The 25894-nt window shown below is 37.4% G+C and overlaps 1 protein-coding gene across 4 annotated transcripts in view; it reads left to right on the top strand.

The window, feature by feature from the left end:
- Nucleotides 1–25894, top strand: part of LOC120308186 (aminopeptidase O (putative)) — a 191825-nt gene that overhangs the window by 164381 nt on the left and 1550 nt on the right. For all 4 annotated transcript variants that reach the window (XR_005556779.1, XM_039343882.1, XM_039343883.1 and 1 more), the window contains 2 exons: nucleotides 21053–21139; nucleotides 23771–23914. Coding sequence is in view for 3 of the 4 variants with exons in the window: in XM_039343882.1 (XP_039199816.1) it covers nucleotides 21053–21139; nucleotides 23771–23914 (231 nt within the window). In the remaining variant the exon portion in view is untranslated. The remainder of the gene's footprint in view (nucleotides 1–21052; nucleotides 21140–23770; nucleotides 23915–25894) is intronic.

Below are 25894 nucleotides of genomic sequence, written 5' to 3'. Positions count from 1 at the left end.
TGTGGCCATTTGGAGGAAGAATAGAAGTGGAGAAGGCTGAAAGGAAACTCTCTTAGCACAAAACTAACCAAATAACCGAATAACAGAGTTGGAAGGGATCTTGGAGGTCTTCTAGTCCAGCCCTGTGCTCAAGCAGGAAATCCTATACCGTGTCAGACAATTGGTTATCCAATCTTTTCTTAAAAACCTCTTAATGTTTTAGCATTACTGTACTTATGTACAGAAGAGTAGTAGTTACTCTTCATTTACTGCAAGCCTCCTTTTAGAATATGATTTTTGTTTTGTATAATAACAAAAGGAAGCATCTGCATTAGATTCTTCCCCTCCCATAAATAGAATTATATATGAAACAAAATAAAGACAAAGGCAGATTTTAGTTTGCTGAGGTTGTAATATCTTTCAATAGTTACTGGAATGTTGATTGAAGCTTTTTATAGGTCAGTACATAAAATTGAAAACTCCACAACTGAAAATTGTCTCCTTCATCCAAGGAAATATTTAAGATAATAGGTAATGTTTATTTCAGCTTTAACGTATTTGTTGTTTATACATGTCTTAAAGGCCAGATTTATTTTTAATTGGCCTTGAAACAGACTTTGCTATTTATAGAAATTAAGTTATATTTAGGGTATATTTTAATCACATACAAATACCAAAGAAATGTCAGGACCTCTATATCTGGAAGAGAAATAACTGAGAAGGTAGCATCAAAGCTATGTTGCCTATGTTGTGGTTACGTGCCGGACACCAAGACCTATGTGAATTTTTACACTAGACTGATTTTCATTCTCTCCTGGCATAAATTGTGCCAAATGTACTTGGTTATGTGTCTGCGTGCATATGTGTATGTTGAAGGAAAGTCACAACCTCTGTGGGAGATATATTACTTCAGCTTCATCTTGCAAGGTGAAATCAAGGGCTTTACTCTAGCCTTTAAGAAAGGCAACTGAGATAACGTTACCGTTACAGTTTCTACAGCTACTGGATAACAAGCACCTACCGTCCTCAAAAGGGAATGTGGTGGTGCATACTCTTGTCTGCCTAAACAAGGAAGTTTCTGTGGTTCAAAACACATTAAATGCCACAAGGAGGGGATTTAGCCCCTCTCCTTGAAACAAAAGAACAAGCTACATTATTATTTTTTTTGATGAATGGCTTTGGATAACATTCAGATGTGTATAATTAAATGCAATATATATGTATATGTGAGAAAGATCTTGAGAGGCAGGGAGAAAATGTGCTAAGGAGCAGTCAGACAAGAGAGGGCATAAGAAAGAGTTTCATCAGGGATGCATCCTAGCTCCTCAGGATGTAAATGAGATGGTGGGAAATCTGTACTTTCAGAATTGCAATATTCTGCTAATGATAAAGTAAAATTATCTGGTCATGTTTCCTGTCTGATTTACCTGGGAAGGTTAACAGTTTGATGTCATCACATATCTAGTTATAAAGACTGCAATCTTACAAACACATGCTTAGCAGAAGTAAGTACAGTGGTCTTTTCTTCTGAGTAAACATCTCCTTGATTAGTTTTCATCCATTGCTTCTTATCTTGCCTTTTAGTCCTTTGGAAAGTGGATTGGCTCCCTTTTCTTTATGACAGTCCCTCAAATACTGGTACACTGCTATCAGGTCACCCCTAGTTCTCCTTTTCACTAGACTAGACATACCCAATTCATGCAACCGCTCTTCATATGCTTTAGCCTCCAGTCCGTAATCATCTTTGTTGCTCTTTTCTACACTCTTTCCAGAGTCTCAACATTGTTTTAAAAAACTGGATGCAGTATTCCAAGTGTGTCTTATTAAGGAATTATATAGCAGTACTAACCTTTCATGTGATCTCCATTCTATCCCTCTGTTGGTGGTTGCGGGCTCATATTTAAGTGATTGTCCACTAGCATTCCAAGATCCCTCTTGCAGTTTCACCTAATCTGTACCTGTACATTTGGTTTTTATTGCCTACGTTTTTTGGGTTACAGCTGAAGAGGATTGCCTTTGAATGTGCCTTTCATTATATAAAAGGCTTGTGTAATGCACTGGTTTTCAATATGCATTTTTTTTTTTTTTTTTGCATGGGATGTCTTACGTTGTATTGATAGCAACAAGGAGAAAGAATTCAAATGGTTGCCATGTATACTATATTTTTTGGACAGTCTCAATGAGAGAATTAGAACAGGTTTGAAATTCTATATTTTGTAGAATATATACAATGAATTTTAGAGATAGGTTCTTCTACTGTATTAAAAATGAAATGAAACATCCTTTTATATAGGTTCCACAATTTTCTCTAAGGGACAAACTGGTATTTACCAGAGAGCACCTGACTATTTTGCTATACATTTTCTAAGATTCGCTTTAAGTGGAAGAACAAGATTAAGCGCTATTGTTTCCTGGAAAATTACTCTCAGAACAATGTTTTTACCAGCAGACCTTGCATGATATTAGATTTATCTAGATATTGGGGGTCAGAAAAAATTAGTAACTGTCTTTCAGCAGCTCTTTGACTAACAGATGAGCTGGAGATTGAAATAAAATTGAAATATATTATTTAGTTGTTTTTTAAAACAATTTTGATCTAGTTATAAACCACACAGTATAAGTTTATACATTAGAGTAATTAGAATGAATGCTATTATAATCGTGCCTTATTATGGAAAATAAAATAGAAGCAAAGAGTGTAATAATTTAACTCTGTATATATTTAGACTAACTCAAAGACTCACTTCTGGGTAATTATAAACAGGATTTTTCCTATCCACTTTTTTTTTTTTTAAAGATACTTAAAAGCACAATGAAGGAAAAAAACAAAAAGGAAAAACAAAAAAGAGATTTATAAGCTACATAAAATTATGTGAAGAAACATTAGGGTAGTGCTCCAGTTGTTATAAAAAAAACCTTCTGTGTTTTGTGTTCGATTTGACAAGGTTGGAGATTGAGAAATGGTGTGTGTGTGTGTGTGTGTGTGTGTGTGTGTGTGTGTGTGTGTGTGTACAATCTTGTCTAGGCTTATTGTGTGTGTGTGTACAATCTTGTGTAGGCTTATTTACCATCCCAGTGATCTTAATAAATGAATTGGAAAACTGATAGGTATTAAAACTTCAAATAACTTCATTACAGTTCTTCAGTATGTTGGGGAATAGTATGATGAACTTGGGCCTCCAAAGTCAATTCTGTATCAAAAAGCAGCTCTTAATAGGAAGCTGCAGAAGAACAAATGACCCCGTGACAGTTTTCACAAGAGATGGGATTCCCCAGTGAATTGGAGCCATTGACCAAAATCAGGAGAGACTAGGGATAAATTGTAGCTTACTGAAGAGGCCTTGTTTGATCTATAGAAGATCCCACTTCAGACAAGCAAATATACCTGTTTGAGGCTCCTAGGCTTAATTGCAAGAACTTATCTAGTTATTTCACTGATAGATATAGAAAGAATCTTCTGTATTTCTAATGTCACTTACACACACACACACACACACACACACACCAATTAGGGTTTCACTGCCAGGAATCAGTGAAATCAAGCTTCAGTTCTTATTCTCAAAGAATCATTAAAATATGTCACAGTCCCTCTTGTTTTTCCTTCCAAAAGATTGATCACTGATTAATTTTCCTGTTTTTATTGCTAGTTGTAGATCTCTTATTTATTTCTTGACACTTCATGTCCAGCAATCATAGAAGAAAATATGGACATTATTTACAAAAACTTAGCCTCCTGCTTTTTTTCAAAAGGTCTGTCAAACAGAGTAAAGAGTATAGAAGAGTATAGAACCCATAAAATACAGAGTATAGACAACTGGAAGGCAAAAGTGAACATCAAAGCTCTCATCTTAATTTGGGATAAGAAGAATAAAAAATAAAATCTGCTATATAAGCACAGTAGGAGTGCTAAATAGGGTGTAGACAAGAGAGCAGAATGTGACACCTCCCAAAGTCACTTTATCAGGGAGATGGACAAAATATACATTTGATAAATAAATTATATAAAAATTATTTTGCTACATACTTGGTATGTATCATATTGGTATCATGTTGCTTTTGCTTATGTCACTGTTGTAGCCTGTGCAGGCATGTCAGCATCGAATGAATGACATGACCAAATTACAAACTAAGAAATCCATTGCTCAAACCTTTTTTCACTTACTCCTATTTGAGCCAGTTTGTATTATTTGATAATTAATAGTAGTTTGGGGGCTGGGTTGAAATTCTTTTGAAAGCCAGGTAATGCTGCTTTTTCAAGGGAATTAATGAACTTAGTGGAAGAAGATAGTTTTGCTTGTCACATGTCCCTACTTCAGACACTGATAAATTCAGTAGTAATGATATTAAAGAACTGCCTGATCTTCTAGGGAAGGATGGGAATGCTTAAATAGTTCACATAGATTATGTCAATATAAGCTAAATGTTACAAGAGAATTTGGCTCCTGCTGAAAACAGTAGCTTTATTTCACTTAATTTCTCCATCTAATCCAGTTAGAAAAAGGAGAAATTGGGAAAAATCATTATCCATGTTTCCATGAGCAAAAATGCCCTGAGCAGATCTTTGCGGAGGGCATGTTCCTGCCAACAAAAAAGGATATAAATCTGGTGTACAATTGTTGTTGATATCATCATAGTTTTTAGACAGAATTGCAAGTTCAAATGGTAAACAAAGCATGTTCCATCAATTGTATAGATTCATAAATATGATTTGCTATTACAGTAAGCCCTTGATTTACAACCAGAATTGAGCCCAAAATTTATGCTGCTAATTGAGACATTTGTTAAGTGAGTTTTGCCCCATTTTATGACCTTTCTTGCCACAGTTATTAAGTGAATCACTACAGTTGTTAAGTTAGTAAGCTGGTTGTTAAGTGAATCTGGCTTCCCCATTGACTTTGCTTGTCAGAAGGTTGCAAAAGGGGATCACATGACCCTGGGACACTGCAACCGTCATAAATATGAGTCAATTGCCAAGCATCTGAATTTTGATCAAGTTGTAAGTGTGACAAACTGCCATAAATCACTTTTTTCAGTCCAGTTGTATTTTGAATCGTCACTGTATGAACTGTTGTAAGCCGAGAACTACCTATATAGTTATTATTCAACTTACTATCCTACAAAAGTTCCTGGAATTTGGAATTCTCCAAAATTCCAAATTAGCATGCCCATCTTTGAAAGACCTCAAACTGGGGAAGACTAGTTTCTATCTAATCTATCTCAATCTAATTCTCAACTGGTGCCCAATGTCTGTGAAGAATTGATAAAGGCAAAGAAAGTTAACTTAATCTAAAAGGCTTCACCTGGCTCTGGCTAGTCAAAAGGCAGATCAGGAAGTGAAGAGACTGGATGTTCCTCATGGTGTCTATAATTCCAGTTTAAGTGAAGGGCTGGATTTGCAGTGGCCAGCAGTGTATTTTAAACTGGTTTTGGCATTGTCATTTAACTTTATTATTTCAGGAATTCACATTTTTTTCTACCAAAGAATAAACATTTTACTGCTTTTATCACAATGTATAAACTGTTTTTCTGCCCCCAAAATCCCCAAGCTAGTATGCACACAAACATATACACGTAGAAACGGAATTAGGCCTTTGAAACAACAAATCTGAATAATACTAGCAAAATTAAGAATACAATGCGTGCATCAGCTCAAACACTGTAAGCCATGAACTGAGAATTGCAGCAAAAACTGAAGCTACACTAAATAATGTGCTTTTACTTTATCCAGAAGAAGTTCAGGATTGAAAAACCACACTGAAAAGGAGCTGCCTCATTTATTCACCAGCCATGCTTCCTGCAGCAGTTGCATGTGGTATGAGCTCACCCGAAACTGTTTCTGGATAAAAAATTATTGTCTTCTTTTCAAAATTATTTGGAGAGCTTAGATTTATATCTAAGCTCTCCAAATAATTTTGAAAAGAAGACAATTTCCATTTAAAAATGAGAAGCTGGAGTTAGATTCGATCTGCTGAAATTTTTGCAAACATTTAAATTTCTACTAAAATCATCCTGCTTCCTGTGGCTCTTCAGTCAATTTTATATGTAATAAAAATTAGCTCCCAAATTAGCTGTTGTGCCCTCCCTGTATATATTCCTGATTGGGTCCATTTAAAGCAATTCTTGGAGAAGATAGAAATTTATTTCATGACATTATTCTATTTCCAGCAGCTTCAGACACTACTTTGGATCAAGCCTTTTAGAGTGAATACTGGGGAGATCAGGGGAGAAAAAAAGGAGGCAGAATATAAGTAAACTGCTTTTGCAGAAAATGTGAGCAGTGCAAGCTAAGGCATAATATACAGTGATGCCTAATAGCACTTATACAACTGTTCTGTTGTAGTACAGAAGCATATGAAACTGTGAAATCTTATTTCACAAGCCAGAGTTACATTGCTGTAAACTATAGAGAACTCTTGAGCTTCTTAACAGAGTTATGCATAGGAGAAGATAACTTCTATCCATCTCCCAAACTGTGAAAAATCTGGCAGGCATCAGAGAACATGTTTACCACAAAGTGGTATTTCTGTTTACCAGTTTTTGAATTGGGCAGTGTCTCATCTGTTCTGCTTAATCCTTTGGCAGGTTTGCTACCACACAGCATTTGTTTAGGGAAAAAAAAAATCCCTGCACCTTTTGGGGACAAAGTCATGGCTAAATTATTTTCTTTTTCTCCCAAGTTATGTCTGTCTTAAAATTTCACTTTATTTTAAAAACTGTGTGACTATATATATATATATATATAAGCTATGGACCAGTCATTCTGTCTCTGTCTGTCTGTCTGTCTGTCTGTCTCTCTCTCTAACCTACTTCGCTCAATTATTTTGAGTGTTAAAAAAGAAGAAAAGAATGCAGTATATGACAACTGTGAATTCCTAACGAGAAGCAAAAAACAAATGAACAAATAAACAAATTTCAGCTTATCCACAGTTGTGTTTCTGTATAGATAATCATTTCCCCACCTTATGTATACAGAAGATAAGTGCCCTAATAACTGTTACATATAATAAATATGGAATTCAAACTGTCAAATTGTAAATGATGTTATTCCAAATTTGGGGGTGCTTTATCTTGAAGCATTCCAAAAATATTATTGAAAGGTCTGCAAATAATAATTTGCAGGCAAAACTGCTTGTGTATTTCTAATGCAGCTTCCTTCTTTTTCTTCCTTTATTAAAAACACGGATATAAGGGGGGAAGGGAAAGGAACACCTGCGTAATGTCTTTTAGCTGCTAGAACTAGGGAGTTTTTCATCTGAAATCTTCTGTCAAAATCCAAAATTGGATATTTCAGAAGGAGTGTAATTTGTGTTTTTGGCTGTCCATGACATTCTGAGGAGTCTTCTTCACACCAATGTCCAAAGTATTAATATTTCTGTTTCTTCAAGATCCAACTTTTGCTTCTATAGATTCCACAGAATCACTTGCACGATTTTGATCTTTTTAGGTGTAGGTACTTCATGACATTTCAATACGTTTTATAAGGCTATCAGAGCTGCTAGTTCTTAACTGCTGGTTCCTTTAAGGGTTGATCCTAAAAGGCATAAGCTATTGATCACCTCAATATCTTTATTGTCACTTTTAAAGCTGAGTGTTGTTGTTATCTTATTTGATTTAGTCCCATTTTTTTCTCTATGCTCCTTGGTTTTAATTACTAGAGTTTGCCAATCCTTTGCTTTTTAGGCTGTCAGAGTAGTTATTGATCTATCTTCCTCCAGTTTTAAAACCATGGCCATCTCCTTCCAATCCATCTTCCCTTAAAATACATTTGGCATATAAGTTGAATAAATAAGGGGAACATATACAGCTTCTAATGTAGACTGCTGATATTCTGTAAATGAAGCTTAGCTGTTGAGATAAAATACTAAGCCAACATCCTTCTATGAACTATACAGTTGTTCCTTTAATGGAAGTAGAAGGTTAGCCTGGGGTGTGATTTCAAACACAGTAACATAATCTAATGTCAATATGATACTCATCTTGGAGTTGGGAAACTATATTGTGAAGCACTGATTTATTTTTGTTTGTACTATAATTCATTTTTCGCAGTGGAAGGTCGAAAATGTACCTAACACTTCCCCAGCACAATAAGCTGTATGGTGGTTCATTTTAGGTGTGCCTAAATAAGCATCCAGAATTATGATTTAGACTAATTTGTCTCCTCTGGCTTTGAACATGCTAAAAAACCTCCACAGCAGGCATTTTTTTTAAAGCATTCACTTTGCGTCACAATGCAGGAATCAATTAAGAAGCAGTCCTTAGGAATAAGCCGATAGATATACAGAGCAGTCTGGAAGACTGGTATAATTTTGGCCTCCCTGTACTTAACTGGCTATCCTATTTTCTTTGTATTCTAATGGTAAAGATTATACCTGCTCTCAGAAATAGCTTATGAAAAGAAGGGGCTTATAAAGGTACTGAGGTCATGGTGATGAATGGTGTAAATGCACGGAACAGAATTATAAAAGCAGACTTCCCTCCAAAAGTCAATATGGAAAGTTGAAGAAAACCACGATGTGTCTATACCTGCAAAGATCAGAATCATGCAAACCATAGTATTCTCTGTGACACCATGGAAGCAGATGTTGGGTTTTGGAGAAGCAGACTAGGAAGAGTATTGACACTTTGGAACTTTTGGTATTGGAGAATTGGTGTCGGACAGCCAAGAAAATAAACAAAAGGCTCTTTGAACAAATCAGAGTTGCTCAAACCATAAATGAACAATCTCAAATTATCTACAATTGGTCACATTCTGTGAAGAACTAATTCTTTGGAGAAGGCTCTAATGCTGAGAAAGGAGGAAGGGAAGACAACAACCAGCAGCAGTCTATAAATTCACAGTGGCGATGAGAATATCGTTAGGGATAGTTCATCATGGAGAAAAATCTATCTATCTGATTGCTAGGAGCTACTTTAGGGCACATAATTGATCAATCAATCAGTCAGGAGGAAGATTAGGAGGAAGTTACACAGAGAGACAGCAAAAAATATATTTTCTTTTCAGATAATCTTTTGATAAACAGTGGTTGTTGTTTTTTCTTCTATTCCTTCTACTCTCAGTGATAATCTTTATTGCCCTTTGGGATAAGCGATTAAGCATTTGATTAATAGTAATAAGCAATATTGATTATTGGGTACGAATGAATTGAGGAAACTTTGGTTTTGAAGTTAAGGTTCTTGGTGATATATGAAGTTCTGTTCATGTTCCAACAACTCTGGAATTTCATTCACATGTCCTGGCATACTCAGTTTATGATGAATGAGCCTGCTCAGATGGAACATACTGGGTTGTTGAACAGGGGAATCCTTTCTGGGTTTCTTTTGTGTTTCTTTTTCAAGGCTGAAAAAGAAACTTGAGATCAAGTTGTGCCTTTTATCTCTGGTTTATTCCAAAGCAAGCAATCCAGAATCACTGATATGAGCTGCATCTCTTGAAAAAGGAGGCCCTGGTCATAATTGCAGCATGATACAATATAAAATCTGGTAGCAGCTTAGCCATAAGGTGCCTTATTGTACTGAGCAAATTGGAAAGGATAAAAGTATAAGTTGCTTCAGTGAAGTTGTACATAGTATACATCGGACGTAGAAGGCTTTTCGTGTGTTTTTCCAATCAGACGGAATCACAAAGGCTATGTGGCAAGGCCACTGCACAATTTACTGTATAGCTGACAGACGTTTTCATCACATGTTCAGAAAAAGAAATAGGTTTTTTGTTTTTTTTTTTAATTAATTTTTTTTAAGATTTTACAATAAAAACCCCTTCCCCAATCCCTTCCAATCCATCCCAAAACCCTCCCCCATTCTTCCCAGAGCTGAATACAGGCTTAACTAGAACTTAAAAGAAAAAAAGTCTTAAGCCCAAATAAACCTTAAGCAAATATAATTACACTCAATAAACAAATTGTAAGATACTTTAACTCCATTATATATAAAAAACAAAAAGAAGAAGAAAAAAAAGAAAGGAAAGATAAAAAAAAATAAAAATAAAAATTAAAGAATAATAATAATTACACTTCTAGATAATATCTTAAACTTTAAATATAAATTATTCAAAAGCTAGATAATATTTTCCTTAAAAGGAAAAACTTTTAAACTCAAATAAACCTCAAACAAATATGATTACATTCAATAAACGAATTATTAAGTACTTTAACTCCAATATGAATGAAAAACAGAAAGAGAAAAAGAAAAAAGAAATTAACATTAAAATAATTTCTTTGTCATTACAATCCAACCAAATTACCATTATAATTTATTTTATCTATAATTCACAACTTCTGTTTCTTTCACGATTAGTAAACCAATCATCTCCCTAATTTAATAACATTACAAAATATCATATTTCATATAAAGTGAATTAATTGAAATCTAGTCCGCCATTAAAATATTATAAACTTTAAGTATAAATTTAAATATAAATTATTCAAAAAGCTAAACAATATTTTCTAATATCATACTTATATTATATAAAATTTATCCATCTTTCTTTGTCATCACAATCAACACACATATAAGCATTACTTATACCATTAAAATCCCCTTATACATATTTAAAACAAAATATTCCTTTAAATGCTCCTTAAGTTTCTAAGCATACACTTCTTATCTAAAGTTTTCATTCAGTCTCCATAATCTTCTCTCCTCTTTTCCAATAACCAGTTCCATCCGCAATGAGCTATAATCTGTCAATAACCTTGGAACAATCTTTACATTCTTTACCTGTTATGTCCCGAGCCTTGCAAACGGCTCGGGCGTTTGCAGGCAGTCCCGGGCAGGTGCAAAGCTGCCCGGGACCAGACAGGCTGTCGCCAGCGCTGTGCGCATGCGCGGGTGCTGGCGCGGGAAAAGTATCGCATTTACCCGGGAAATGTCTATATAAGAAGTTGGGAGGTTTTGGGAGCTGCTGAAGCCATCTACTTGTAAGCTGAACGCAGAATAAAGAAAACTGAGAACTTCAACTGCTTCTCGTGTCTGCTTCCCGCCACGGACTCAACACTGGCGACGAAGGTGGGATTGCCTTACACCGCCTGGAAAGGAAGAAGTGTAAGCTTACCCAAGTGAGTCCTGAGCGGCGGAACGGCGTCGACTCGGCAGCTACCCGCCAATCCAGTGCGCATTCGGGGGTAGGCTGGCTGATAGACCCGTCTCCTGAAGATGGCAAAAATCGGAAGGCTTTCGGAATTCGACGTCTCACATCCAGAGCGGTGGGAGTCATACGTAGCCAGGGTGGAGAACTACTTCAAGGCAAACCAAGTGAAGGAAGAGAGCTTGAAGGCTGCCACCCTGCTTTGTGTTCATCCTGCTGAATCCAAACTGACTGCTATTTTAGAAGCACCTAGGCCAAAGTCCAAGGCCGAACTTCAGGCCTTCCTGGGCCTCCTGAATTTCTACAATTCTTTTCTTCCACAAAAAGCTAGTGTAGCTGAGCCTCTTCACAGGCTACTAGACAAGCAAGCAGTGTGGCAGTGGTCACAAACGCATGAGGGTTGTTTTAACAAAGTCAAGGCTTTGCTCACTTCTAACAGTGTACTTGCACATTTCAACAAGTCTCTTCCTGTGTGCATCGCTTGTGATGCGTCCCCTTACGGGGTTGGAGCTGTCCTGAGCCACCTCAGGTCTGATGGAACTCAGGTTCCTGTTGCATATTACTCCAGAACATTGTCTTCTGCTGAGCGCAACTACGCTCAGATAGACAGGGAGGCTCTGGCTGTTGTTGCTGGAATTAAAAAATTCCATGACTTTCTATATGGCAGGCACTTCACGGTCTTCACTGACCATAAGCCTCTGCTGGGACTGTTTACCACACGTAAGCAGACTCCCCAAATCATTTCCCCTAGAATGCTTAGGTGGTCTATCTTTTTGTCTGCATATGATTTTTCCTTACTCCACAAGCCTGGAAAAGAAATGGGCCAGGCTGATGGCCTCAGTAGATTGCCTCTGCCAGTAGTGGAAGCTGACCCTGCGCCAGCTGTCAACATTCTATCAATCCAAGCCTTGCCCGAGCTCCCTCTTAGTGCCAGGGATGTTGCCGCTGAAACAGGTACAGATCACACACTTTCACGTGTCCGTTCCTGGGTTTTGTCTGGTTGGCCTGAGCACTGCCCTAGTCCTGAGTTTCAGAGTTTCTGGTCCAAAAGGAACGAGCTGTCCCTTTCTCAGGGTTGTCTGCTTTGGGGAAACAGAGTTGTCATTCCCACCTCAATGAGGACTAGGGTCTTAGAATCCCTCCACGAGGGTCATCCTGGCATTGTTTGTATGAAGGCTCTTGCGCGCAGCCACTTGTGGTGGCCTGGTTTAGATAAAGATATTGAGGCTAAGGTGCATGCATGCCACCTGTTCCAACGATCTCGCCCAGAGATGCCCCAAGCTCCCGTGCATAGATGGGAGGAAACACAGTCCCCATGGTCTAGGGTGCACATTGACTACGCTGGACCCTTTCAGGGCCAGTTCTTCTTGGTCCTTGTTGACAGCCATTCGAAATGGCTTGAGGTTGTACCTGTCTCATCCACCACCACTGCAAAGACTATTCAGGTCCTGAGGGGGATTTTTGCTGCACACGGGCTGCCAGATGTCATTGTGTCCGACAACGGCCCTCAATTCACTTCCTCCGAATTCCAAGCTTTTTTACAGGCAAACATGATTCGTCATGCCACGTCTGCACCCTTCCACCCATCCACCAACGGTATGGCTGAACGTATGGTGCGCATCACAAAGGACGCATTGAAAAGACTCACCTACGGGGACTGGCATCACAGGTTGGCTGACTTCCTCCTTTCTTATCACACCACACCGTCCACTTCTACCGGGAGAAGCCCAGCTGAACTTCGTTGGGGGCGTCAACTTACTACTAAACTTGACCGGTTGCATCCGGACAGACTGCCTTCATCTACCTCACATCCTAGGGCACCTAGACAACTACTTGTGGGTGCCCCGGTTTGGGCTCGCAATTACGGCCCTGGTCATACCTGGGTCCCCGCTTCTATTTCCAGGGTCACAGGTCCTCTCTCCTACGAGGTAGCCCTGGCCAACGGTCGTGTCCTGCGTCGGCACATCGACCAACTCCGCCCTCGGCGGGACTTTTCAGATGAGACTCCTGGGTCTTTTCCAGGGGGGGAGGGACCCTTTGGAGCAAAGGGAAGGGCACGAGCTGCTGCCCATCTCCACTGATGGAGCTACAAACGGCCCATCCCAGGGTTCCGCGAGAGCTCCGAACAAGAATTCTATGAGCCTACCTAATTACCAGGCATCCACGCCTACTCCAGCCAGGGAGTCACCCCGGGGGCATACTCACTTTCCACACACATCACCCAGCACTCCAGTCACGGAGGATACCCGGGGGCATCCCAACAAATCATTCCCCGCAAGAGAGCTGGCACACAATTCCCAAGGTTGGCCTGACCTTACCCCAAATCCTACAGGGGGTCAAACATACAGGGAGGTGGTCGAGGAACCAAGTCCTGACTACAACACCTCTAGCCCAAATCAGGGAGTAACTGAGTTTTGGGAAAGTACAGAAACCCACACAAGCCCGGACACAGAACAGGGTTCAGGGAATGGACAGCCTCCTGACAGGTCTTGGATGGACCTAGGAGGTTCAACAGAGACGCCCAGCAGTGGCTATCACTTCAAGGGGCCCGAGGGTCTACAGCTAGGCAGGTCAACCAGGTCACAAAGTGACAGAAGCCCTGGCCTGACGAGCCCGGTGGTCGAGCAAGCAGGCCAGGCAGCGGGGCACAGTCCTTGGAAGGCACCAAGGCAAAATAAGGAGAACAGGCTCACATCTCCCTCCAGTCAGGGAACTCATGCTAGTAACCCAGAGCTGAGAAGGTCACAGAGAGAAAAGAAGTCTCCTAAATACTTAGAGGATTACATAACATTGCTGGCTAAACAAAAGCCAGGTAACGATAGGAGCACTGAGAAGCAGAACACTGCATAAAATAAATGATTATATGTTGGTAGTAGTTTTAGCCCGGGGGAAAGGGGTGTTATGTCCCAAGCCTTGCAAACGGCTCGGGCGTTTGCAGTCAGTCCCGGGCAGGTGCAAAGCTGCCCGGGACCAGACAGGCTGTCGCCAGCGCCGTGCGCATGCGCGGGTGCTGGCGCGGGAAAAGTATCGCATTTACCTGGGAAATGTCTATATAAGAAGTTGGGAGGTTTTGGGAGCTGCTGAAGCCATCTACTTGTAAGCTGAACGCAGAATAAAGAAAATTGAGAACTTCAACTGCTTCTCGTGTCTGCTTCCCGCCACGGACTCAACATTACCCATCTCTCTTATCCAATAACCTCGAGAAAGCTGCTTGAAGATCTGCCATTGAAAATTGCACCAAAGAACTCTTAGGTCTTGCTTCTCCAACAGACTCAGAAACAAATTATTGTGATACTTCTTTAACCTCCTTTTTCTGTTGTTCCTTTTCCTTGCGTTTATATACTGCCCGAGTCATTCTCTGCTCCTTCATCTCGACTTGTTGAGACCCCTCAGTCTGTAATTTTCCAACTTTCATCAATACAGCTTCTTCAGACTGCTGTTCTACCTTCTTCTCTTCCAAAACTTTAAACATTATAGGTGGTGATGAGTGTGCTCCCAGGACCGAAGTATAAAACTCCTTTGCTTTACTATGATGTATCCCCGCATAGCTCACCACTATTCCAATCGGAATATCCCATCTAAATGGCATCTGCCTTGTTTTAAGTTCATCTGCTAAAAAAGCAAACTCCTTTCTTCTTCTTAAAATTTTAGATGGGATCTCCTTTAAAATTATAACATCTTGTGCAGCAATCTGAAACCTCTTATTGTAAAAAGCTTGTATAATTTCATTACGCAGGGATCTTTTCCCAAAGTAAATTACCACATTCCTTGGCAAATTTCTTTGCTTTGCAACCCAAGAGTTAACTCTAAATATTTTTTCAATTTCTCTGAATATTTCCTCTTTTTCTCTATCCAAAATCACAGCAAAGTCATTTGCAACCATCTCTCTCAGATCTCCTTGCAGATTTTCTCTCAAGCCTCTGATTCTTAAAGTGAACTCCATCTCTCTATATTGAAACATAAGAATCTCATCTTGTGAATTTTCCATCTTTTTTTCCATACCTTCAAATTTTTCCTCCAACACCTCCACTTTATCTGCAACTTCTTCAACATGAAAATCCAACTTTTAAACAACAGAAGCAAGTCCTTTTAAAGCCAAAACTATATCTTGCCTCAAGATCCTGTTATTCTCCACTAAGATCTCTTTCACTTCTCCCCTAATTTGAGATATAGCATTTCCCATTACATCTTGCAAATCTTTTACCGTTAATGACTGTGCAAGAGGAGAAGGTAATAATGTTGATTTAGATTGTTGCACTGATAGTATCGCCGAAGAAGAAGCCACCTTAGGAACTGTGGAAATTACTTGGCGCTTTGAAGCCATCTTAAAAGAAAAAATTTTATTTCTTCTTTCCTCCTTCTTAAAAAAAATACAAAAGAAAAAAGAAAAAAAAAGAATTAAACAAAAGAGAGGGAGATTAACTCCAAAAACCCAAATACTCCTTCAAAAAAGTCATTATAATAAGAAGAAAAAAAATAGAAAAAGAAAAGAAGAAAGAAATAATTAAATAGACAAAATCCATTCCGTCTCCTTAAAAAAAAAAAACTTCAAATCGCCATTTTACTTTCCCTCTCAACAAAGGAAAAAAGAGAAAATGAAAGTAACTCTTTAAACTTAAAATCCAAACTTAAAATCAAAAAATAAAATCCTCTAATCAGCTCTGTCCACTTTTTAAATAACTCACCAGTTCTCTTTAAGCGCGGAGGTGGGAGCAGCGTCTTGCTTTGTCCCGAACAACAAGGGACAAAGGCACCTGAGAAGTGGAGACACCCTGAACTCTGTGGGAGCACTCCTTTCACCCCAAAAGAAAACTGTTTTGGGGATTTCAGAGGCTCTACCACTATTCAGGGTAACACTCCCCTCCCTCCCTTGGCCAGGGAAGGAGGCTTTAAACCGCGGAACAGGTTGATAATTGACTGCTGAACACTCTTATTCATACCAAAAAAGCAGAAAAAAATAGAAACCACAGTATTTTCCTTTCACATTTTAATAGTAATGTTCTATTAGTTACCATAATAGAAATACAGATTTGAATATAAATCTGGAGTGTGACATGTTTGCGTGTGTATAATTTCCTCTGGTCTTAATGCCATTTAGCTAAGAACTCTGTACAATTCTCATAAATAAAGAAAAAGAGAAGATACATCTATCGTAAAAATTAATAGTACGCCCCTAGCAGGGTTTTTGAATCCTCAGTATATATTTTAAATGGTTAAAATGCATATTATTATTAATTTTATATAGCACTTAGAATTAGTTGTCTTGAAAACCGGCTTAATATTTTCTTTAAGATTTCTGAGCTGATAACAAGTGCAAATTTTAATTTACTATAATAATCTTTCCTAGGGTAGTTTGAAAATATTCTGTTGTAAACTAAAAAAAATCTGTTGAAAGAGAGCCATATCCAGGCATAAGTAAATCCTGGAGTTAGAAAGCACATATTAAAAATTATAATTTTTATGGAACATATTGAAAGTTGGTTGGTTGATTCAGTTATTCTACAGTCATTGTAAGAACAAGAATATAATTGATTATACAGAATTGAAACGGTTGTATTTGCATCATTTAAACTGAGCAAATTGTCTCAATTCAAAGTGGGAAAGGGTATTTGGTGGATATACTAGTCTCTTAATTAATTACACTCTTGTTTTTGAAGTTTGCTCATGTATTAAAACTCCCCCCCCCAAAATAGATGATGTAGAATAAAGGAACCCAAGCCAGTGATGGCTCATCCAGATATAACTGGTTATAGCTGATTAGTTGGAGATGGGTGAGCAGTATCCTAAAGAGAATTCCTACCTGTATTTAACCACAGTTGTATAACTACAAATATCTCGACCTGGAATGGGGAAAGATTTCATTTCTTGGCAATCTTATTCAATGGATACAAGCAGAATGGATCCATGGTATTCCTCTTTCTTTCCAAGCTGACTTCAGAGTAGGTCTTATTTGTCTTTATAACTATTATCCAACTGGTCAAGTCTGACTATATAATGCTCTTTTGGGAATTCATCATTTCTATTATTTATTTATTTACTTGGTAAATTTATATACTGCCCCTCTCACTACCCAGAGTGGCCTTTTACAGCGTGATCACTAATTGTGGAGAATACATATTTATGGACCATGCAGATACATGTACGCACTCTTAAACTACAGCTAAGCTGGAGAATGCCGATTTAGAAAAAGATACATTTGCCTTCAAAAGTTGCAGCAATTCATGGATATCTAGCAGTTTTGTTTCAGAGGAAAAAAGGTCTATAGGCAACTCTTTTTTAATCAAAGATGCTTTTACCCAGGATCACATTGCAGCCCTGCAACGGCAGCCCTGCGATCCTTGGATAAGAAAATAGTTGGTTTAAGGAGTTGATCCCAGGTGCTCCATGAGCCCTCCCCCGCCCCCTCAGATATTTTTAACTATCATTTCCCGTTGAATCCAAAATGCTGCATTCCTAGTTACTTCTGCACCAAATAAATGAGTTGCTTTTGATATGTTGCAGAACTTTGTTGACTCAGAGTAGTCCAAAGGTTGGGGGTTCAGGTCAATATTATTGTACTCCCAGAAATGAAACCTTTTAGCTGGAAAGCTTGGGGGTGAACAGGGATCTTATCTATAAGCATGAGCCGGTCATTTTTTCAGGGGTTAACATGTTTATGTAAGGGGACAATGTATGTTATGTTGAGCAGTGTGCAAGATGGGAAGCAGATGAAGCCCACTCTGCAACATGTGCTCGGTAGCATGTGAACATTTATTGTAATACAGCTGGTTATGGGAGTTGAATTCAGGGTTATTTTAGCGGTTGTGGTATTATAGTGCATCTGATAGTCTGGAAACTATTATTATGTGAATTCTTAATTACAGGATAGCCTAATCTTTGATCTAAATGTTAATGTCTCTAATCATTTCTTTAGCTCTTTCATTTTAAGCAGAAGTAATAATGTTTACTTTGCAAAATGCTTGATGTTTATTAAGTAAATTGTTCTTCATCCTTGCAGATATCAAGAGGGGTTATAACTTCCTTAAGTACCCTCCTAATAACGTCAAGGTTTATCTTGTATATCATGAGAAGTAATTTCTGTGATTGTGAGGAATTTTTTTTTGTTTTGATACTGCAGGAATAGAACTAGCAGCAAAAGTGTATCAGTACATATTTTTTCTGTATATAATTTCCTTACCTAGAAATAACAGGAAGTATATATGCTGTTTGAATATGTGAATGAATCTGTTCTTGGCAGCTGAGTTTTATTTCTGGTTTGAATAAATTTATGAAGCTGTAAGGATCTGAAAGCCTCTGAAGTTATAGTAATATATTGTATAGGATCTTTTGTTTCTTTTGTATTATAATGTGAAATAATTTATAATTCAAAATTATTTTTTTTCTGACATCTTTAAAATTAAAACCAGCCATTAACTCCCTGAAGTTGGTGGACTCTTTCTAAAGACCAAAGTAATAGGGTTTTTTTTTTTTTAATAAAGCATATGTTCTGAATTACTTTAGATCGTATTTGCAAGTCACTGACTAAACCATTTTCTTATATTTTCTTATTAATGCATAAGCCGGTTCTCAAACTTATAAGTGAACATGTCTGTTGGAATAATTACTTTAAGGAGAAATTATCAAAGTAGTCAAAATGCTGATTTTGTTGATTCGTTACAATAAGTTTACAACACATTTTTTCCAAGTGGAAGATTAATTAAGTGCTCTGATTTTCATCCCAAATTAACACATGAATTTAGAACTCATAAAGGCCATTGATTTCGGTGATTTAATTTTAAATAAAAAAAAAACAACTGTTTTCTGAAGTAGGGTTTTTTTTTTCATCTTCCAGACCAGGAAAATTAAGAAAATATTCTTTTGGACTTATTGCTTCTTTCCATGTTTCTCTAAATGGATAATCGTCTAGTTTGATAAGCTATTATACACATTATATGTAAACAGTATGCCAAACCAGGTTCAGTTTTTTTTATTGTAATCCATTGTCTTTGGGTAGCTTATTCTCAGATAAATGTGCATAAATATGTTCTTAACATCTGTATAGATCAGGGGTAGGCAACCTTGGCTCTTTCATGACTCGTGGACTTCAACTCCCAGAATTCCTGATCCAGTGCTGGCTCAGGAATTCTGGGAGTTAAAGTCCGCGAGTCATAAAAGAGCCAAGGTTGCCTACCCCTAGTATAGATAGACAAACTCAAATTTTGAACCATTTTTGGAAATAAGAAATCAGCTCACGTCCCTTCTTTGGCAAATTCTTCTGGAGCAGCCAAAGCTCAAGTCCAAATTGGGTAAGTTTACAAGTTGTTAATTTGAGAAATGGGAAGCATGAAAGAGATTTGAGGTTGTTGATCAGGTTAGAACTGTACCATGTGGAAAGAGGGCTAGTCTGCAAAATAAATCATTTTATTCCACAGTTGCTTATATTCTGATAATCACTAAGGTTAAACAGCAAAGCACTGAGTATATTACATTTTTTGGTTTGTTGTATAGTTTAATCTTAATTCCATTACTGCACAGAGCTTGCCTAAATACATAAAGACCCCACAAACAAATAAATGGGAACTGTTCTGCTTATTTAACCACATCCTACTAAATTATTAGGATTTGATCTTTTGTAACTACTGATTAATTTGCTATTGAGACATGAGATGTTATCAGTTGTGTAGCATGCTGGCCCTTTGCATTTCTATTCCTTCTGTTGCCATAGAATAGAGCGAGGAAGCACTGGGATGGGAGGGGAGAATAGTTGATAGCCTCGCTTGACATCAGCAACATGGCAAAAAACATGTTTTTTCTTCCATATTTCTTCAGTAAGTAAAACCTGTGTTGAAGCAAGTAGTTCATTATAGCTGACAAGATGATGGAGATGCTAGTAAAATCTTGGCTTACCAAATTCTTGTAATGGAATTAAAACTGTTGAGTTTTTGCTACGGTTTCCATCGGTGGGTTTTCCCCCCACAGAGGCCCCAAAACTTCCTAGATTTTGAAAGAGACAGAGAGAACAATACCTGCCCCTTGGGAAAGAATTTCCGGGCATGAATTAAGGACAACGACATCACCTTCTTGCCTTGATTCTTCAGACTGTTTAACAATTTTCTGCCTCAACTTCTGCTCTGGGGAGACCGAGGGAAGATGGCCCTAGCTAAAAAAGAGTGCATTGTCCCTCTATACCGCAGGACTATTGAACTGTGTGAATATGAATGAATGTAAGTGCTACTATCAACTGAAAGTAATCTCTGGGACAGAGGAGGACAATTTTTTTTATGGAGAGATTCACATGATAGACTCCACTAATTCAAGTTCATACACACTCTTGCCTGTAGCATGGGAAAGTAGTTCCTAAGCTGGATCCATGTGAAAACAGTTCTGTGGCACAACTCCCCAGCAAATTTGGGGATTATATACATTCCTTCTACCCTCTAAAGCCAAGAATCCCAATTTAGATGTAATTCTAAACCAAGATTCAATAGAGAGCCCTTAGTTTTCATCATTCTCAGTGGCATAAAGAACTACTAGCATTATCTCTCCCCCCCAAAAAAAAATTCTAATGGATTCTGGTTTAAATCTGAGCACTGTAAGAGGAGTTGCCATTTTTAGCATGTCTTTGGGTATATATTTCACATATTTTTATTTACTTTGAGCATCGGTTTGGAATAAATAAATAATTTTAGGTGCTTTATCAATAAAAACATTTTCAGGATGAAATATCATGCTATTAAAAACTGAATTTGTTTGAAAAGTTGGTTTTACCTTTAATTATTTGATATTGTAACCCTAGCTGTTTTAGACTTCCACTTTTTTAATTACAATGGAGCCATGTTGCATTGTTAGCATGCCTGGTTAATAATGAGAATCTAGTGGTAAAATGGAAGGAGTTTTTTTCTGAGGGGGGGTGTCTTTTTTTAAAAAAACTTAAGGAGTTAATTTAAATGTCACAGCCACATTTTAATGAGTGTTTAAATAATTTTCCTATTTTTTTCTCTCTTACTAAAGGTTCGACATCGATGGTGTGAGCTGATTATTAAAAATAAGTATGTGCCAGGATATGCTGATGTTGAGAAATTCCTGAAGGAAGATCAGGTCAGTGTTGTTTAGGCACCCTTGTTTAGGCACAACACAGATACATTGGAAATGATCCTTTAAAGGTGGAACCAGTATAAATCCTACTTTTTGTTCAGATGTGTGCTAAAATTTGATTAAAAGTTTTTTACTGTGGCCTTCACATTGCATGAGCTTCATCGAAATTGGATCTGTTGCTCTGGAGGGGGAAATGTCCAACCTCAGAGTGGAAATTCAACCTCTGAAAGCTCCTTTTTAGCCCCTGTTGAATTTTCTTCAGCTTTTATTCTGTCACTGGTGCCCATTGTCAGATATTAATATTAATTTATACAGGAAAATACAAATTAAAACGAAGTGCGGCATCAGCACTTCCGATATTATATACTCTTCAAATAGTTATACCACTTACAGGATTGTCAGAGGCATTCAGCAGTTGGTATAAGCTGCTATACAGTATCTTTGAGTACTCACCACATGTGTTAAAGTGCACGATAAACAATTGTGCATTTTTAAAAAGTGTGTGTAAAGATTATTGTTTTTCCTCCCCTACTTTTTGCTGAGAAAGTCTATCCATAGCTGTTTTTTTTTTATGAATCTTCTGAGAAAAAAAGTATGCGAACTCTGGAATGATACCATTTGAAATCAAGCCAGTGTTTTTTTTGTTCCTGTCTGGAAAGATTAGTTACTTCTTCAAAAGTCTGAACCAAATGCCAATAAGACCAGTTAATATTTAAGATAACAGAATTTCCAATGTAGATTAAACTCTGGTGTTTGAGCTATGGAAAATGGTAGGTGAAATAATCAAATCAGATTTGGAATTTTTAGTGATGGATTTCACAATTCATTTTGGCAGTAAGTGACAGATTCTTAAAAGCCCAGCATAGAGATGATAATGTCCATTCAATTTAAATCTTGTATGCTGGTTTATTTCTACTTTAATGCAGAGTTCCCCTCCATGAGAGAAGTTTGCATGGTTTAGTAATAAATGCATAACAGAAAGGAGATAATTTTTTGATTCTCTTATTTTTCTTTCTTCTTCTTTCTTCCTATTTGTAACATAACAAAAATAGCAAAATAATAGATTTTGCTAATACCTATCTTTGGTTTCAGAAACCACTATGCACTTGATTTAAAGTGAAGCTAAGCGTCTATGGTATTGAAAACAATACGAACAAAGGTTTTCTCCTTATTGTGCAAAGGGAAGCATATTATTTCAAGCACAAAGAGAACAAAATGAATTTTCAACAATGGTGTAGGTTGTCTAAGTGTACATAGTTGTCACACAATCCCAGGTTTTTAAAAGTCTATCCCTGCTATGGAAAATGAAAGGCAAATTACACTGGGAAGAATATTCCCCACCTAGGCTATCTCTCCTGAGAAAGTTTTCTCCCTGATAACCATCGCCTTTCAATTGGAGAAGATTTGCAAGAGTTATATTGGAGTTCAAGTTGGTAGAAAATATGTTGATATCCTGGTTTCATGTGTAGTTCTGAAGGTTGTAAGTAGTAGACTATTATTCATTCATCTGTCATAATTATTAAGTTCTGTGATGGTGAGTTTTGTAACTATCCATTGCTTTTTGTCTCCAAAACTGTCTTAGTCTACGTTTCGATATTTTACTTTCTTTTCTCCAATTCCTCATTTTCTTAGGATCCAGTTCAAAATAATGTAGCACTTGTAGCTCTTGTGTAGTTTTTAAAATCAGTTATGGGGAGGGAGGAAAAAGGTGAGTTACACTTGTGTGGGGGAGATGATTAGCATTTTTCTTCCTATCACCACTGGCACTGAGGAAGATATGTGGACACGTCCCCCCCCCCAAGTACTTTGGCTACAAATGGTATCAGTACCAATGAGAAAAGAGTGAACAAAATTTGTGTCTTTCTTCTATTGTCTAATTAGATATTTTTCAACTTTGGAAGATGTCTTTCTTTAAAATGTGTGAGGTTTTCTCAATGGCTCAGATATCAGAATCATCTCTATTCAGTATGGATGAAAAAAGTCCACCCAGTATTCCAGGGAGCCCTAAATTAGTTGAACGCTATCACAATTAAATCTTGCCGAAAACTGTAAAATTAACTGGTCATAATTGACTTAAATTCCCATCCTTTCACCAGGATGAAATTACCTCTTGCATTGAGGTCAATTCATTTTTGTTTCATGTCTATTTGATACATTGCATTTGCTCCCTTCAATATCAAGTTATACCTTTTAATAAATGTTGTGTCTCTAAAATTTTTCAAGGAATTATTCCATCAATTAAGATTTCATCCATAAATGATATATGGGGATTTTCATGAAATATTATTGAATATCCTGTTGCCTTACCACGCAGTTATAATTCTGAAATGCCATGATACTTTGGAATAGTTTGGAACTTTGACATACAAAATAAATGGATGTTCATAGAACATTTAGGTCATATTCAAGGTGAAAGTAAATTTCCATTGTTCAAGCAGAAATTCACTTGTTCACTTGGGGTTTCCTTAGAGAGAACTACATTTCAGTTTTGCTTGGGTTTAAGAAGAAATGGCTGGTTGCATTACGCTAAATTCTTACAGGTAATTTTAATAGAAAAAATTACAACGGTCTTAACATTATTTGAAAACATTACAAAATTATATATGCTGTAAGATGACTTTCTTCCTCTTACAGGCAATGGGTGTCTACCTCTATGGAGAATTAATGTTGAATGAGGATGCAAAACAACAAGAAATTGCCTATAAAACTTTTGCTATAATTCGTGACCAGATGGATACATCCTCAGCTAAAGTAGTGGCAGAAATGTTGTCTGACAAGGTGATTTCCCCTCCTCCCCCCAGATAATTTAGTTGGGCACTTTCAAAGCACAGCAGCTGTACCACAGAGGCTTATAAATGAATGAAAAGATTAATTTATCAAATTATTGTATCAATAATTTAACTTTGAATAGTTAAAAAGACTTTTAATGTAATTCTTACAATATTGAAGAAAAAAATTCCTTAAATTATCCTTATTTTATCAGTGAGCAAATGTTTAATTTTTTTTCTAAATTGACCAATCTTTTCAAGAAAAAAAATAATTCCAACTACCTATGTATCTGTTAAGTATTTGTAAGAGGTTGCAGCAACAGTTCATATGAAATTTATGTAAGATTATATGAAAAGCTTCTTATGGACTGGGTTGATTTACAAAACGTTTAGTTCTTTACTCAATCTTTGCTAGAGAGCTCAGTCAACTACAAGATCTTCTGAAATACATACATAGACATTTTTGAATTTTACAATATGCCAACTTTTTACTCCATCCTTTTAAATTTCATAAAACGTGAAGTGTAATGGTTCCAATGCCAGTTTTAAGGGGTATGAACATCTTAGAAAAAAGACTTAGCCTTGATTGAATATCATGCTTTGTACATCAAAAACCAGTTCCAAATGCTTAACAGATATATAATGAATAACTTTGATAGTTGTAAGGCAAATTTAGTTATAAATACTTCCCTCATCTGTTTAGGCATTTTGGAATGTAATTTTATAATGCAGATATGGAGTAATTAATTGGAGTACTTGAAGCATGTCCTCCAGACCTGCATTCTGTAGGGGCAAATTGGGGATCTCTCAGGTATGAAAGTTTAATATATGTAAAATGGAACTTCAAGGATTATGAAATTGCTTCCATAAATCTTCTTTAGGAGACATATGGCATAAATTCTGTGACCTGTTTTGTAAACCTGTAACTCTTAAACATCTTATTCCATGTACTTTAGAATGAAAGGAACTGACATAACATCTTGCAGTTTAATACTTTGGAAGCTTTTTTTTGGGTTTTTGTTCTTTAAAGGGACAGGAGTGTTTTAAATCAGGGGTCCCCAACCCCTGAGCCAGGGCCTACTACCAGGCTGTGGCCTATTTGCAACTGGGCTGTGTGAGCGGCAGACCATTGCACAAGCGTGTGCAGCTCAACTTGTGCAAGTGGGCCGGTGCACACGCATGTGTGCAGCTCAACTTGCTTAAGTCAAGCTGTGCATGTGTGCCAGTCCACCACTCGCACGTTGAGGTGTGTGCATGTCCCCAGACCACCGCTTGCATGGCCCAGTTCCCCTCTCCCCCCCCCCACCAGGCCAAGTTGCAGAAATTGGGGACCGCTGTTTTAAATGGTTGTGTGCTTAAGTGAGCCATCATATTACTTTAGAATAATTTCACAATCTTCATTAAAGATGGTTAATTTACTTGTACACCATTCTAATTGTTTCTAGAGCTGATCTGTAGCACTACTGTATTCTAATGTGAATGAAATAAATGTGAAAGTTGTTTTTAAATCTCAAGTTCTCGGATAAAATTCTTATTACAGCTGACAGTTTGTACAGATTCCATTCCTGTTTTGGTTGTTTGGGTTCCTGGCATGCTGATTTGTGATTTAAGATTAAAATCACATTGCCAGGGATTACCACATAACTATAACATTACCTTCTGTGGCTTAATTCATGATGGTCTCACTCAGCTTCTTGGAACCTGCTACCCTCCTCTTAAGATACACAGAGAAGCTATTGAAGAACGTCAACTACTTTTTAACTTTATTCCGATGGAGACCTCTCTAGTGAGGTGCAGAGCTTAGCTGATTGGTGAACAGTGATTGATTTCCTCTTTGTTCACAGTGGCTAAGTTCTGCACCTGAAGAGAAGTTGAGATCCAAGCCTTTCCTAAAATTTCCGAGCCTGATTGCTCCTGCAGCGATTGTATCATAGCAAGTATTTTCACAGAATGCAGATTATAAACAATGAAGATGCTACCCAATCCCTGT

The sequence above is a fragment of the Crotalus tigris genome, unplaced genomic scaffold (assembly GCF_016545835.1).
Source record: "Crotalus tigris isolate CLP2741 ecotype Arizona unplaced genomic scaffold, ASM1654583v1 scf7180000017881.257975618366:2651188, whole genome shotgun sequence".
In the NCBI taxonomy this organism is placed as follows: Eukaryota; Metazoa; Chordata; class Lepidosauria; order Squamata; family Viperidae; genus Crotalus; species Crotalus tigris.
Note: the sequence above shows the minus strand (reverse complement) of the source record. Positions and strands in the feature narration are given on the sequence as shown.